At 39.5% G+C, this 15,904-nt stretch overlaps 2 protein-coding genes across 2 annotated transcripts; one reads left to right on the forward strand and one right to left on the reverse strand.

The window, feature by feature from the left end:
* Window positions 1-10,632: 10,632 nt before the first annotated feature.
* LOC117038446 (zinc finger protein 709-like) lies at window positions 10,633-14,863 on the reverse strand. Its single transcript, XM_033135423.1, is given in 6 exon segments — window positions 10,633-10,826; window positions 11,062-12,194; window positions 12,196-12,285; window positions 13,420-13,755; window positions 14,465-14,522; window positions 14,728-14,863. Coding segments are annotated over 6 exon segments (1,947 nt in total).
* Window positions 12,468-13,377, forward strand: LOC117037908 (60S ribosomal protein L6). The gene has a single exon (XM_033134432.1). It carries the CDS (start codon window positions 12,479-12,481, stop codon window positions 13,343-13,345), a length of 867 nt encoding a protein of 288 aa, XP_032990323.1. The 5' UTR covers window positions 12,468-12,478; the 3' UTR covers window positions 13,346-13,377.
* Window positions 14,864-15,904: the final 1,041 nt, after the last annotated feature.

Here is a 15,904-nt window from a genome sequence, read left to right on the forward strand (position 1 = left end):
ATTTCCCTTCTGTGAGGGTAGGAGCCTCAGTTTGTGAGGCTGTCATTATTATCTGGGACTTGTGACTTTTTTCTGACTTAGGCCACAGATATTTGTCATGTCTTTTTGGGTTTAATGTCATTTCAGAGGATTTTTATTTATCTTAAGTACTTAAAATGTTATAGTATTTGGCATTTTCATTTTGTTGTTATATAGACCCAGTGTGCAAAATACACCCCATTAAGGCATGGAATTTCGTTTAGGGAAACAGTTACGTTCACATGCACTGTTCTAGCCCATCCTGAGTTTATTCTCTGAATAGGGTGACATCTCTGCAAGTCTACTGTGATTTCCCAGTGGAAACACCACAAAAAGCTATGGATGTTTAGAGCAGTCATCCAAGGAATAATTGAGGCGAGCTGTAGAGAGGGTGTATTTATTTATTTAGTTAGTTAGTTTCAGGTGTACAAAGCAACATAATAGACATTTAAACCCCTTATAAAGTGATGACCCCCCCCCCAGCTACTACTCTGACGTCTTATGTAGCTGTTACAATACCATTGACTATCTTCCCTATGTTGTACTCCACATCCCGTGACTATATATACCTAAATATTTAGTTATAGTTGACATTCAATATTATTCTACTTCAGCTTCAGGTGTATAGCGCAGTGGTCAGGCATCTACACAGTCTGTGACATGATCCCCTTGGTAAGTCCAGTGCCCATCTGGTGCCTTATATGATCTTTACCACATTGTTGATTATATTCCCCATACTGTATTAACTGCCAATTTGTATTTCTTAATGCCTTCACCTTTTTCAGAGAGGGTGTCATTTTGAGTAGTATCGTAACTGGGTGTATTCTGATTGGGTGTAACAGGAGAGATGGGAAATTTTTAATGTCTTATCACAGAAATGGCTGGAAATCCTGGTTGCAATGATTCACACAGCCCATTTTGTAGTTCCCAGGTTTCATTTCCATTTGCTTAGATGTTTAGCACATGTGGAAAAGGAGCAAACAGCAGTGACAGCTACAGGTTTAGGAATGAGCAAAGGAAATTTTAAAATATTTTTTAAAGTGTTACTTAATGGAGGGAATTCATTAAAATGGGCACCACAAGTGTTCTTTTCACTGCTGGCATGTTTTCCATTTTTTGATGCCAGTTCTATACATTTGAAAACTACAAGTACATCTAATACTTCACACAACACAGCACGCATACACACACATATGGTGCCAAAAACATGTGGGCACATTTTAAGAGAAAAACTTAAAATGTAATACTGAATATATACCATTAACGAAAGATGAATACAAGTCACGTTTGACTTCTGCAATGATAAGAGGTGCTCAAAGTGGTTACCATCAGCGTCCAGACACTTCTGATTACGGTGAACTACTGCTTGAGCAATGTTGACAGTAGTGTCCACTTGTGTACATTTTTTTGGCACCCCAGGGTATAGTGACTGAGCAATGCACTTAATGTGAAAAAAACACATAGCTGGTAATATAGTCAATGGACTATTTGTCCAAGGAAGAGGTTCCTACAGCTGATAGTAAACAGACTTTATGGGGCCCTTCACCCCTCTGCTGGCTACTTGCTATACTCTGACCATGATAGATACTTATACAGACAAATTACTCATCCCATGTTACATGACCCTGCTGAAGCCAAAATGTAAGGACTCACCAAGATGTGCTACAAAGCTTTGATATTATCAGCTCAGTTACAGGAATACACAGCACTGTGCTCTTGAAAAACGCATTCAATGGACCTTGTATCTCTCTTACAACCCCAGTCTACAAACCTCAGAGGGTTAATGGCTTACTTCAACCTTGATTTCTTGTGGATAGATCTTGCTGTTTGATGCAATAGATTCAACCCCCAGTCCTTGGAGTCATTACTTTGTTCTGATCATTAGGTTTACTGACACCTTTGTAAGTCGAGCCTTTCTATACTAGACATTTCTGTCAGAATATTCACTCCTACAGGTCTTTGTTCTATTGTATGAGTGCACCCTTGTCTGGAGTGGTGTCTTCATCAATGTGAGCTGGGAGTAGTAGAAAAGAAGAGAGTGCTTTGATTCAAATACCACAGACCCATGTTTCTTAAAAATCTTCATAGAGGTTCTTGAATATATATTTTTCATTTGTTGTTTGCCATTAGGACCATTTCCAATGGCATTAAGTATTTGTTACTAAAATAATTTTCACCAGTTTTATTGGGGAGTGGATCAGCAGAGCTCCTCACACTGTTACGACACCCTACTACTCTTAATATGAAGCCCATTTCAGCAAATACCAGTTTGGAAGACGATGGAAGTAGAAGTTCTAACATCACTTATCATTTTGTATGTGAACAAAATTGAGAAAATATATTTTTTAAATTTTCCCAAAAGGTATTGAACATTTCATTAAAACTACTGTTTAGAAGGTTACAAAACCAGAATTGGCTTCTCATTTAAAATGAATCATTTATTTGAGTTATAAAGTATTAGAAGTAGGAATTAGGGTTCTCCAGAAAAACAATCATCATTGTGTGTGTATGTAAGCATGTGTGTTTATAAATACATATTAAATTTTTTCTCTTTAAGGAAGTGGCTCATGTGATTATGGAGACTTGGGTAACTCAAAAATCTGCACTCTAGATAGGCAGTATAAAAAGCAAAGGGAAGAATTGTAGTTTAAGTCCAAGGGCAGTCTAGTGGCAGAATTCCTTCTTGTTCAGGGAAGGCCAAACTTTCTTCTATTAAGAACTACGATTGTTTGGATGAGGTGTACTCATTCTATGGAGGATAATCTGATTTACTCAAACTACCCATTGAAATGGTAATTCCACTAAAAAAAAAAAAAAAAAAAAACCCTTTTCCAGAAACATCCAGTAGAACGTTTGACTAAATATCTGGGCACTATTGTCAACCAAGTTGGAACAGACATATTGGCTTGTAATTTTCTTTTCTTGTGATGTCTTTATCTGGCTTTGGGGTCAGGGAGATGCTGACCTTATAAAATGAGTTTGGAAGCATTCTTTCTACTTCTAGTTTTTGGAAGAGTTTAAGAAAAATTAGTATTAATTCTTTTGCATTTGTTAGTTATTTGTTATTGGTTTGTTTAGGCTGTCTGTTTTTTAATACTTTTCCTGGTATGGTGTATCTTTCTAGGGATGTATCCATTTCTTCTCGGTTATCCAATTGTTTCGTATATTGATACTCATAATAGTCCCTTTTGACCCTTTTTAATTTTGAGACATTTGTTGTAACATGTTCTTTATCATTTCTGAAATTATGTACTTTAAGTCATCTCTCTTCTTCTTGTGTTTAGCTAGGTATGGGTTTGTTGATAGTATTATTTTTAAAAACTGGCACTTAGTTTTGATATTTTTCTATATTCTATGTATGCTCTGATTTTTGTTATTTCTTAACTTTTGCTAACTTAGGTTCTTTTTTCTAGTTCCTTGGGGTATAAATTTAGATTAGTTTGATACCTTTCTTAATATAGGTGTTTATTAGTAAACTTCCCTTTTACTATTTATGCTGCATCCCACAAGTTTTCATAAATTGTACTTTAATTTTTTATTGTCTTGAGGTATTTTATAATGTCCCTTTAGTTTTGCTGTTTGACCAGGGGTTGTCCCTGAGTGGTTTACTTAATTTCCACGTATTTGTGAATTTTCACAGTAAGATTTGAGGTAAATAGGCCTGAGGTAAATAGGTGAGGTTGTATGATATCTTGAATAGATTAGACTATTACTAGATGTTTGCTTTAGCTGTGGGTATCATTCATTGGCTTCAACAACCTCTGGCATCCTTGTATTTTTCTCTTCTGTGTTTGGGTATCTCTAGAAACGTGGTGGGAGGATGTTTGGGTGGGAAATGTTCTCTTATGATTAAACGTGTCATTTTGTACTTCAGAATAGAGGTTCTTAGCATTGATTCTTTTTCTTTCATCAGAGGCGAAACCTGAAGGTTCTGAGAGGTCTGACGGCTCTTTCCACAATCAGATCAGGTTTTCAGGTTTTGGCAAATTGTTTTGTGTTTTTTTTCCCTCTATCCCTCTCCCCCCAACTCTGACTCAAGCCATTGTTCTCAGTTAGTTGTGGAGGACGCAGCTCCCTGGCCCATGTTGGTATTACAAGCCTTGCACTCCCCTGGCTGAGGTAGTTGGTCGCCAGCTGGCGGTGGGCAGGCCACGGCAGCCCTCGCCATCAGCGGGCCACTCACGGCAGCCCAGCTCCAGGTCCAGCCATTGTTCACCATCTTAGTTGTACACTTGATCTTAGCCAAAAGGCCGAGAAGCGATCCCATTTTAGTTGTAGAAGGCGCAGCTCACTGGCCCATGTGGGAATCGAACTGGTGACCTCGGCATTAGTAGCCCAGCACTCCAACCACCTGAGCCTCCCGGCCACCCCAAATTGATTTTCTTTGATGGATGGCCTACATTACAGCCAACAGAATGCAGTATATCAACATGTTTCCTCCATTTTCTGCGTGGAGCATGAGGCAGTTTTTGTCCAGTCTTCACAATGAGAGCCTGCTTGGGCTCCTTTATGGAAAATTTATGAATTTTGTGGGTACCTTAAGACTGGACACCCTATAGCTTTTAACTCTCAAAGTAGTCCACCCTGTGTGTTCAGCAAATTTGTCATCAACAGTTTATGTGTTCCTAGAGGTTGCTGGCTCCCCTCGTTTCCCCTCCAGGTCAGCAGTGTTTTGCTATATCTGCCTGTCTCTGGTTCTGAAGGCATTGCTTTGCCATGTGACCTCAAATCTCATGATCTATGAAGAGTTGCGGCTTTTCAGATTGATCTTTTTTTTTTCTTGTTAAGATGAGAATGATGACTTAGATCTCTTTATACATTGGAACAGAAACCATCCCTTCACTTCTATTGCTCTGTGTATTTCCCTTGTGACACTAAACCATTTTCACTTACTGATTTTGCTGCTAGTGCCTATGTGGGTGGTTTCAGTTTTTCTTTTGTGATCAATGCAGCTAAGAAACATTATCATACTGAGAGCTCCGCTTTTGTATTTTTTTAAACTCATCTTATAAAAATGCCCTACCCCGAAGAGCTCTTCAATACCAAAAAGACATTTTCCATTGGTGACTTTGTTTTGTCATAGCCCTTTTGTGGGCAGGATTAACACTCTCCCTAAAATGAGATCAGATGTCAAGACTGATGTCACCATTTGCATCAAATTAATAGCAATATGGTTATTAGTCAGAGGTACTTTCTAAGAAGAGTAGGGCAAGACTAAGATGGTCCAGGTGGCTTGTGCAGAGGAGAAGCTGCAGATTTTCAAGGTTTGACTCTCCTTTCTGCTGACCCAAAAATAAATGGGACGTGTCAACCTTTGTATCTCATTTATCCATTGAGAGCCAGACAAGGTGAGCAGGTAGGAACTGAAACTCATCAAAATTCAAATATCAGAAATGAGGCCAGTGTCTTTTATTAAAGTTGACTCCTGAGGTTTGTTGACTGAACGACCACCACATCTCATTTAAATGAGTTTGAATTAGAATGTCAATTAAAAAGCCATGTGAAAAGCACAAGCAACATACAGAGGATGCCAAAAAAAAAATGTATACACATTTTAAGAAAGGAAAAAACTGTATTAAAATTGTAATAATATATACTGATAACAAAAGATGAATACAAGTCATGTGTATACATTATTTTTGGCACCCCTGGTATAATTAATATGATGAAGCCTCAAAGAAATATTTGAATTTCGTCATCCCAGAGTGTTGGAGAAATCCAGGAAAGTGTCAGTATGGTTCCAGAATTCAGTTCCAATATTTTAGTAATGTTATTGTTTAACCCATTGTCTCATTTGTTGTGTTATTGGTGGCACCTTGCCAGTGTAGCTACTCACATGCAGCAAGCAGCCCCTTTAGGGGAACAGGACTCTCCCTGGCTGCTAATAAATAGTCCAAAGCCAAGTGGTCATCAGCTCCCATGGCTGCAGGGTTTTCCTTCAAGGAAAATATTTGAAGCATTAGCAGTGTGCTACATGAATGTGAGTGTTTTAGACGTTTCTTGATTGGCTTAATGATGTTTGTTGAATGACATCACGTGCCCAGGTCAGTACCAGTGACTCCCAGGATAATGAGTGCAGGAGCGCAATTGGTAGGAAAAGGGCATTTGTGTTGCCTGGATTGAGGGGTTTTTAAGGAGGATGCCCAAAATGAAATATTGACACACAGACTACAGGTGATGTCACATGGAACACTCAGGAGTGAGATGTAAGGGTGGTGGCTGGGTGCACTATTCAAATACACCAAGACCATTCTGACAGAAATGTCCAGTATAGAAAGACTCTACATACATAAGGTGCCAGTAAACCTGATGAGCAGAGTAAAGTAATGGACCCTAAAGACTGGGGATTGAATCTAATGACTTGAACACTTGGAAGTATTTAGAAGAAAGCAAGGTTTGTCTAAGTAGTCACTAGGCCATCCTAGAAGGTTGTTGATTGGGGTAAGAAATAAAAGGTCCATTGAATGCCTTTTTCAAGAGCCCAGTGTTGTGTATTCTCGTAACTGAGCTGATAATATCAATACTTTATAGCACATCTTGGTGAGTCCTTGCATTTTGGCTTCAGCAGGGTCATATATAATGAATAATTTGTCTATATAAGTATCTACCATGGTTAGAGTATAGCAAGTAGCTAGCAGATGAGGTGAGGGGCCCCACAAGGTATGCTTGCCATCAACTGTAGGAACACTTTCCTTATTATGGAAAGTATGTCTATTTACTGTATTACCAGTGGAGTGTTATTTGACATCAGGTGCACTGGTCAGTCACTAAGTTATTCATGGCAGAGGAATGAAATGTCCCTTAAATTTTGCCTAACCTTTAGGTTAGAGACTTCTACATGGTTACAAATTATGAGGGCAAACACCACCACATTTAATACTATCAGATCTCAGGTATATGTGTCTCAGAAATTTGACTCAATTTATCACCCTGAGCACTGAAATGAGCCTCTGCAGATTGAGGTTTAACGTGCAGAATTAAGGACTGGCCTTGATTTGGACTTGGGTATTATGAGGAAAGGAAACTTAGTGTCTCTTAGGTCAAAGGGGGCAACTTTGCATAAGAGGTTGTTGCTATAGGTGGGACCTCACAGCTAGATCAGTCACTGGCCAAACGATCTGTACAAACGTGCAGATGAATTGGTTCTTGGCCAGGGAATTCTCTCATGCTGGCCTGATTACATGGAGAATGACTAATCAATCTGATGCTAGGGTCCAGTCTTTGATCAGGGTTGGCCTGCTTGACCTAGAGACAGAACGTAGCATCTGTGCCATGGACTCTGTCAGGTGTGGGGATGGCACACTGTCTACAAAGTGTATGAACTCCCTGGTGACTCATGTAATCCCAAGTGACACCCAAAGTAGCCCAAGTGTCTACAAAGGTGACCACCTCCAGAACGGACTGCATCAATGTGAGGAGAAAACTCTCCCTCCAGTAAATGGAATATGCCAGAGAGGACAATTATGCTCTATTCTGCAAGTACCAGTACCCTTAGGAGCCTCTGGTTTGCAAGCCCGAGGGGTTGTGCATTCATTACCGAAAGCAAAATGGGAAGCTGGCTGTGGAGGGTCATAAACTCAGGCTATAGGAGGGCCTTCGTTTACAGTCTCATCAGTTTCCAGTAGTGCTTCTCTAATTGTGTGCAGCTCTGCATAAGAAGGGTTTCTGGTACAAGAACGCCTTGGATAGTTGAGTCCACCACCAGTGGTGTAGGAGTTGGATCATAATGAAAGGCTGCTAAAGCCGCTATAGTAACAAGGTTGTGGAGAGGGAGACAATAATGGAGTGATTGTTACATGACAAATTCTAGGAGGATTTGTTTCCCCTTTCAAAGCCAGTCAAATGTAAGGGGTTGTGTGAATGAGTAAGCCGATCTCATAAATATGCAATGGCTCTCATCACTGTGGCCGATGGAATGTGCCCATGACAGAGGTTCTGCCAACTGCTTTTCTCCCCCTCAACTCACAGCCTCCAGCTCAGAGAAATTTTCTTGAGTGGGACATGTGTTAATTTCCAAAGATGATTCCAAGTAAGCAGGCACACATAGTCTTGACTTGGGAAACAAAGAGCTGGAAATGGTCTGTGGAGACAATGGAAGGAAATGATGCTGATGCCCGTGACAGAGGATGTCCCCAGGCAGATCCCACATGGGACACACCTGTATGTTTCAGAACCGCAGTATGTCCAGAGGTCTGTCCAAGGAGCCTGATTTAAACTCCAGGACAGATTCTGGGAACCCTCTCACTTCACTTTTAGTTACGCATGAGATGAAACCCTAGAGGATTTTTTCTCAGTTAAGACAGGGCTGCAAGAAAAGACTGGTGGTGACTGAATTCTTCCTGGCAGACCTTCAATTCTTTTATTTTTTTATTATTATTAGATTTAGGTGTACAAAACATTGTGATGAGACATTTACACCCCTCACAAAGTGATAACCCCAACAAATCGACTGCGCCTCTGACACCGTACATAGCTATTACCATACCATTGATAATATTCCCTATGCTGGACTCTCAGTTCTAAAAAAGATCCCACAGTTGTGGAAAGAAGTGTTGACCACAAAAAATCAAGGTTCAGGAGAGTTGAACATTCTCTCATCATATGAAAGCTTTTGTGTTACTTATTTTCTACAGTTATGTATAGTACTTATATATAGTACATCTAGTATTTTAAGCGTACTTTTGAGTTTTCACAAATGTATAGTAATACTACCATCAAACGATGGAAAACATTTAGAACACTCCTGTTGTCCTCATTTGAATGAAACCCCTCCAAAACATTATTTAACTCTAAAAAAAACATGGGAAAGACTTAATTTTTTTTGCTCTTTAATAAAACTTGAAGCCGTTACTTTTATTTTCCAGTCTTTCAGAATTTATGCTGGAAATTTGAGGACGTGAAATGAATCCTGTGAACAGCAAAATGGGTGGTGGGGCTGTGTGGTTCATTGAAACAAGAGGCTTCCAGCACTTGTGTAAGAAAAAGATGTTGAAAAATTTCCCACATTTTCTTTTATACTGAGGATTGTTACTCAAAATGATACCCTCTCTCTGCAGCTCACCCCAATTATTCCTTGGATGATTGCCTTACACATCCATACCTCTTTGTGGTGTTTCTACTGGGGAAAAACATTGTACTTGCATGGATATCACTCTGCTACTAGAATAAACTCAGAATGGTGGTGAATGTAACTCTCCAATTGGGAGGACTCTATGGTGTCACTGTGTGTAGAGCAGCAAAATAGAAATGCCAAATACTATGAGATTTAAAAAATTTAAAGATAAATGAAAAATCCTCTTGAATGATGTTAAATGCAAAAGTACACTACAAATATCTGTGGTCCAAACCCAGAGACAGTCTCGTCCCAGGTAACAATGTCCAAAGTCATGACCACATATTCTACATACGAAATTTGTAATGATGGCAAAAATGAAGATGGACTATGTCTATAGTTTTATCACTATGGTGAGTCATTACTGTTAATCAAGGAGCAGGATGTTCCATATTACCACCCTCTTCTGGACCCAAACAGTTCCTGAAACAGCATTTAATTTTTATTACATGGTGGAAATACAAGTGATCAATGATGACACCCTCACTCACTGAGGCTCCTACCCTCATAGAAAAGAAATATACACACCCAGCCTCCCTATTATGTCATCAGTTTTTACTTTCCTTGAAAGCCCTTATTTCCATCTTATAAACCAAAGCTTTACCATCTGTTAACCATCTCTTTTCCCACAAAAATATAAGCACCAGGACTGCAAGAACTTGATTCATGTCTCATGTCCAAATCCTAGTGTCTTATTTGTTCTGTCAACTCTAAACAGCATGGTACAATGGGGGATGCTGAAACATGAGCATCAAGAGTACAGTTCTTCAGAAAGGAAAGACAAAAAGCAAAGGCCCACATACAAAATAATAATTCACATCAAACTATATTCTTTTATAAACTTGCCATACTTAAAAATTTATTCCAAATGTTTTTTTAGTATGAAAAATTGGAAAAGGCTCTTATACCTGTCACCTCCCCAAAGGAGCTTTGTTAGAGAGAAAGATAGAATATATACAATTGGTGATGTTCAGGGACTGTCTCAAGGCCAGTAGGAAAATCCCAAACACCAAACTTTCATTTTTCACTAACACTGAACACATTATCAAAGAGTTAAAACAAATTGCACAGTACAAATATACTTCAATTCACCCATGGATCCAACAGGCTTCAAAATGGAAATATTGAGTTTTAAGGAAAAGCACTACCCATTAATGTTATGTATTATTATTAAAAGAGGACTCAGAATCTCATCGCAGTATTCATTTCTGAAAGTAATTAGTAGAAATACATTTTCCAATGATGTATTTTCAGAAAAAGGCTTGATAAATGCAATGTATTTACAACTTTAATAACAACTCTTTCATATTGAAAGTTTTCTGGAACATTATACACGGTTTAATTGCCATCAAGCTTTCTCACGTTACTTACATTTATATTTGGTTTTGGCAGAAGTTTTTACTTGTAAGAACGTGACCCAATTAATTCTTATCCATGATTACATTCAAGAGGTTTTATCCAGTGATTCCTTTCATGTCTTCAGAACAAAAGGCTTCCCCACATCATGAACACTCATATGATGTCTCTACAGTGTACATTCTCATGTCTTCGAATGGTTGTGTGAAAAAGAAGGCATTACCACAGTGTCTACATTCATAGGGCTTCTCTCCAATATGAGTTCTTTCATGTATTCAAAGATCACTGGGACATCCAAATGCTTTCCTACATGTTTTACATTCATAGGGTTTCCTTCCAGCATGATTTGTCATGTATTTGGAAACTTAGAGAACAGGAAGCTTTACCACATTGCTTACTCACAGGATCTCTGCTGTGAGACCTTTTGTGTGTTTGTACAAAACTTATCTGTAGACTTTACCATGTTGTTTACATTCATTGGGTTTCTCTCCAGTGTGATTTTTTCATGTTTTGGAAGATAACTTGGACACCTGAATGCTATACTACATTCTTTACATTCATAGGGTTTCCCTTCATGTGAGTTATTTCGTGCCTTCGGAGATAACTGCGACAAATAAATGCTTTAGTATGTTCCTTACATTCATAGGGTTTCTCTCCAGTGTGAGTTCTATCATGTGTTCGAAGAGAAGTGGAACACCTGAATGCTTTCCCACATTGCTTACATGCATAGGGTTTCTCTCCCGTGTGCGTTCTTTTGTGTGTTTGTAAGGAACTGTGAACTCTGAAGGCTTTTCCACACTCCTTACATTCATAAGGCTTCTCTTGAGTATGAGTTCTTTCATGTTTTCGAAGATGACTGGGTGAACTGAATGCTTTACTACATTTTTGACATTCATAGGGTTTCTCTCCAGTGTGATTTCTTTCATGTATTCGGAAACAAAGATGAGAACTGAAAGCTTTACCACATTGTTTACATTCATAGGGTTTCACTCCTGTGTGAGTCCTTTCATGCAACTGAAGACCTTGATAACATGTGAAGGCTTTTCCACATTCTTTACATATATAGGGTTTCTCTCCTCTGTGACTCCTTTCATGTGCTTTCAAACTTTGATAATATCTGAAAGCTTTTGTACATTGTTTACATTGATAGGTTTTCTCTCCAGTGTGGATGGTTTCATGTATTTGAAGAGAATTTGAAGAACTCAAGGCCTTTCCACATTCTTTACATACAAAGGGTTTCTCTCCAGTGTGACTTCTTTCATGTTTTTGGAGGGAAATGTAAACTCTGAAAGCTTTACCACATTCTTTACATTCATAGGGTTTCTCTCCAGTGTGTGTCCTTTCATGTATCCAAAATGAACTGGGAGAAATGAATGCTTTCTCACATGCCTTACATTTATAAGGTCCTTCCCCAGTGTGAGTGACCATGTGTACTTGAAGAGTTGAGAGAGCACTAAAGGCTTTCCCACATTCCTTACAAGTGTAGGGTTTTTCCCCAGTGTGACTTCTTTCCTGTCTTTGAAGAGAATGGAGAGAACTGAAGTCTTTATTACATTTTTTGCATCCAAAGGGCTTCTCTCCTGTGTCAGTCCTTTCATGTGTTTTAAAGGTTTTATGATATCTAAAGGCTTTACCACATTTTTTACACTTATAGGGTTTCACTCCTGTGTGAGTCCTTTCAAGTGACTGAAGACTTATATGATGTGCAGGCTTTTCCACATACTTTACATTCATAGGGTTTCTCTCCTTTATGAGTCCTTTCATGTCTCTGAAATCTTTGACCATGTGTACTTGAAGGCTTGAGAGAGCACTAAAGCCTTTCCCACATTCCTTACATTTGTAAGGTATTCCCTTGGTATGAGTTCTTTCATGTCTTTGAAGAAAATACAGACAACTGAAGGCTTTACTATGTTTTTTACATCCATAGCGTTTCTCTCCTGTGTGAGTCCTTGCATGTGTTTTAAGAGTTTCAAGTCTTTCCCAACTTGCAAGATGGCGGGTGAAAAAGCCGGGAAGCCGGACACGAAGGAGAAGAAACCTGAAGCCAAGAAGGCTGATGCTGGCGGCAAGGTTAAGAAGGCTAACCTCAAGGCCAAAACGCCTAAGAAGGGGAAGCCGCACTGCAGCCGAAACCCTGTCCTGGTCAGAGGAATCGGCAGGTATTCCCGCTCAGCCATGTATTCCCGAAAGGCCATGTACAAGAGGAAGTACTCAGCAGCTAAATCCAGGATTGAAAAGAAAAAGAAGGAGAAGGTTCTTGCTACTGTCACAAAACCAGTTGGTGGCGACAAGAATGGTGGCACCCGAGTGGTTAAACTTCGCAAAATGCCTAGATACTATCCTACTGAAGATGTGCCTCGAAAGCTGTTGAGCCATGGCAAGAAACCCTTCAGTCAGCACGTGAGAAAACTGCGGGCCAGCATCACTCCCGGGACCATTCTGATCATCCTCACTGGGCGCCATAGAGGCAAGAGGGTGGTTTTCCTGAAGCAGCTGAGCAGTGGCTTGCTACTTGTGACTGGACCTCTGTCCCTCAATCGAGTTCCTCTGCGTAGAACACACCAGAAATTTGTCATCGCCACCTCCACCAAAATTGATATCAGTGGTGTGAAAATCCCCAAACATCTCACTGATGCTTACTTCAAGAAGAAGAAGCTGCGTAAGCCCAGGCACCAGGAAGGGGAGATCTTCAACACAGAGAAAGAGAAATACGAAATTACAGAGCAGCGCAAAATTGATCAGAAAGCCGTGGACTCGCAAATTCTGCCAAAAATCAAAGCTGTTCCTCAGCTCCAGGGCTACCTCCGCTCTGTGTTTGCTCTCACAAATGGGGTTTATCCTCACAAACTGGTGTTCTAAATTAATTACGAAGAATCTAATTAAATGCCTGAACTGTTAAAAAAAAAAAAAAAAAAAAAAAAAGAGTTTCAAGACATCTACAGGCTTTTCCACATTGTTTACAATTATAGGGTTTCTGTCCAGTGTGAGTTCTTTCATGTATTTGAAGTAAAGTTGAATAAATGAAGGCTTTCCTACATATCTTACATTTATATGGCTTCTCTCCATATGTCAGATATACAGAAGGCTTGTATCTGATGTGCCCATTAAGAGATGACTGCTGCATGAAGAATTTTCCACACACACTGTATTCCCATGGTTTTACTCCAGAAGGAGTTTTCTTGTTCAGACTGAGATTTGGAATAAGGCTGAAGTTTTCTCCACATTTACTTCCCTCTTTCCTTTCACAGATTCTCTCTACCATATGACTTCTATAAAAAACAAGAAGCACATTATTAGTGATTTCTTTATCAGTCATTTTATATTAGTAAAATATTTAACCTACATTTTTATGATTTATTCCCAAAGTATAGGTTTTCTGCCTGGTCTAAATTGTTTGAAATTGAACACCCTGAATGTTCTGTAAAGAACTTTACCCTTGTTATTATCAAAACAGCCATCTTCTTCTGCCTCCCCTTCCTTCACCCCCCCCCCCCCACTCTGGTTCAAGCCATTGTTTCTCAGTCTAGTTGTGTAGGACAAAGCTTCTTGGTCCATGCTGGTATTATGAGCCTTGCGCTCCTCCTGGCTGAGTCGCTGGTCTTCGGTCGGCTGCTCATGGCAACCCAGCTCCAGGGAGAGCCGTTATTCATAATCTTAGTCATAGAGGGTGCAGCTCACTGGCCCATGTGGGAATCAAACCAGCGACCTTGGCATTAGGAGCACGGAGCTCCAATTTCCTGAGTTACCGGGCCAGCCCCAAAACAGCAATATTCATATATAGGGTTTCTTTCTACTGCTTGCAAGTGAACTATTTTGCAAACACTGAACATCTATATCATATATTAAAAAGTAATTTGGTAAAAGTGTTCTGAGATTAAATTTGAAGAAGTGGTTGTTTTGGTTGCTTTTTTAAAAAAATTTTATAACACACCAAGATTCTCATATAAGACAATGCTTTCTACTGTGACTGTGACTCACCTTTTTCTCCCCTGGTTTTTGTACTGATCTTCAATGTCATGATTTTCCCATTTCTTTCCTAAAATGCAGACCAACAAAAATGAATCTAAAGTATTAGAAATTACAGGAAAATTATTAGACTCTAGGTCCAAGAACGGCTGTGACAATATCCAGTTTATTTACCAGTGTCCTCCCTTCCCACATTATACTTCTTAGATCAGTGTTGATGGGCAAGTAACTCTTGTCCTCTAATTGACAAAGTGAGGGTAAGTTGTCATCCTTACCTACTGAGGCCAGGTTCCCGAAGGTTTCTCGCATCACATCTCTGTAGAGTTTCTTCTGTGAAGGATCCAGCAGAGCCCACTCCTCCAGGGTGAAGGTCACAGCCACATCCTCAAAGGCCACTGAGTCCTGAAACATCCAAAATGTGTACAGTAGGATGTGTGAGACTGACAGCACTGGACACCTAGACTCCACTTGTAAAGTTACGTATGATTCTGTCATCTCCAAATATTTATTCTACGACTTGATCATCAGAAACATACTCTTCATACTTCCTCATAAATTCAGCAGCATCATAAACATGGAAATTATTTACATTTGTATAGTGATCCTATTATATCCTATTTTTCTCTAATGGCAGGGTACAGAACATGTTGGGAAAGGACAGAAATGCTATACAGATAAAACAAATATTATTTTTAAATCAATTCTTTGTAAGAAAAAAATTTTTCATGTCATTCCTTTAGCCCACCACTTACAGCACTCCATGAGGTAGATGGTCACTTCTGCATGAGGTTTCAGTGAATAAACACATAGTCAAGGGCCGGCCCAGTGGCTCAGGCAGTTGGAGCTCCATGCTCCTAACGCCGAAGACTGCCGGTTCGATTCCCACATGGGCCAGTGGGCTCTCAACCACAAGGTTGCCAGTTGAACTCCTCAACTCCTGCAGGGAATGGTGGGCTCCTCCCCCTGCAACTAACAATGGCAACTGGACCTGGAGCTGAGCCGCAGGATGCTCCACAACTGAGAAAGAAAGGACAACAACTTGACTTGGAAAAACCCTGGAAATACACAGTTCCCCAGTAAAATCCTGTCCCCTTTCCCCAAAAAAACCTTTAAAAAAAAAAAAGAAGCATAGCCAAGAACTGGAAGCTTTTTCCTCTATTCCCATCACCAAACATGACAAACCCAGGTGGCCATATTGTCCTAAAGTTCTCCAGTCCATTAGAAGTACAGACATAACTCATTTTATTTCACTTCACTTTATTGCACTTCGCAGAAACTGCATTTTTTATCAACATCAGGTCCAGATCCTCCACTAGCAAAAAGAGTATCTCACTGAAGGCTCAGATGATGGTTAGTATTTTTTAGCAATAAAGCATTCAAACATTTTTAATTTTTCAATTACAGTTGACATTCAATATTATATAGTTTCAGGTGTACAGCATAGTGGTTAGA

Source organism: Rhinolophus ferrumequinum, chromosome 18 (assembly GCF_004115265.2).
Source record: "Rhinolophus ferrumequinum isolate MPI-CBG mRhiFer1 chromosome 18, mRhiFer1_v1.p, whole genome shotgun sequence".
In the NCBI taxonomy this organism is placed as follows: Eukaryota; Metazoa; Chordata; class Mammalia; order Chiroptera; family Rhinolophidae; genus Rhinolophus; species Rhinolophus ferrumequinum.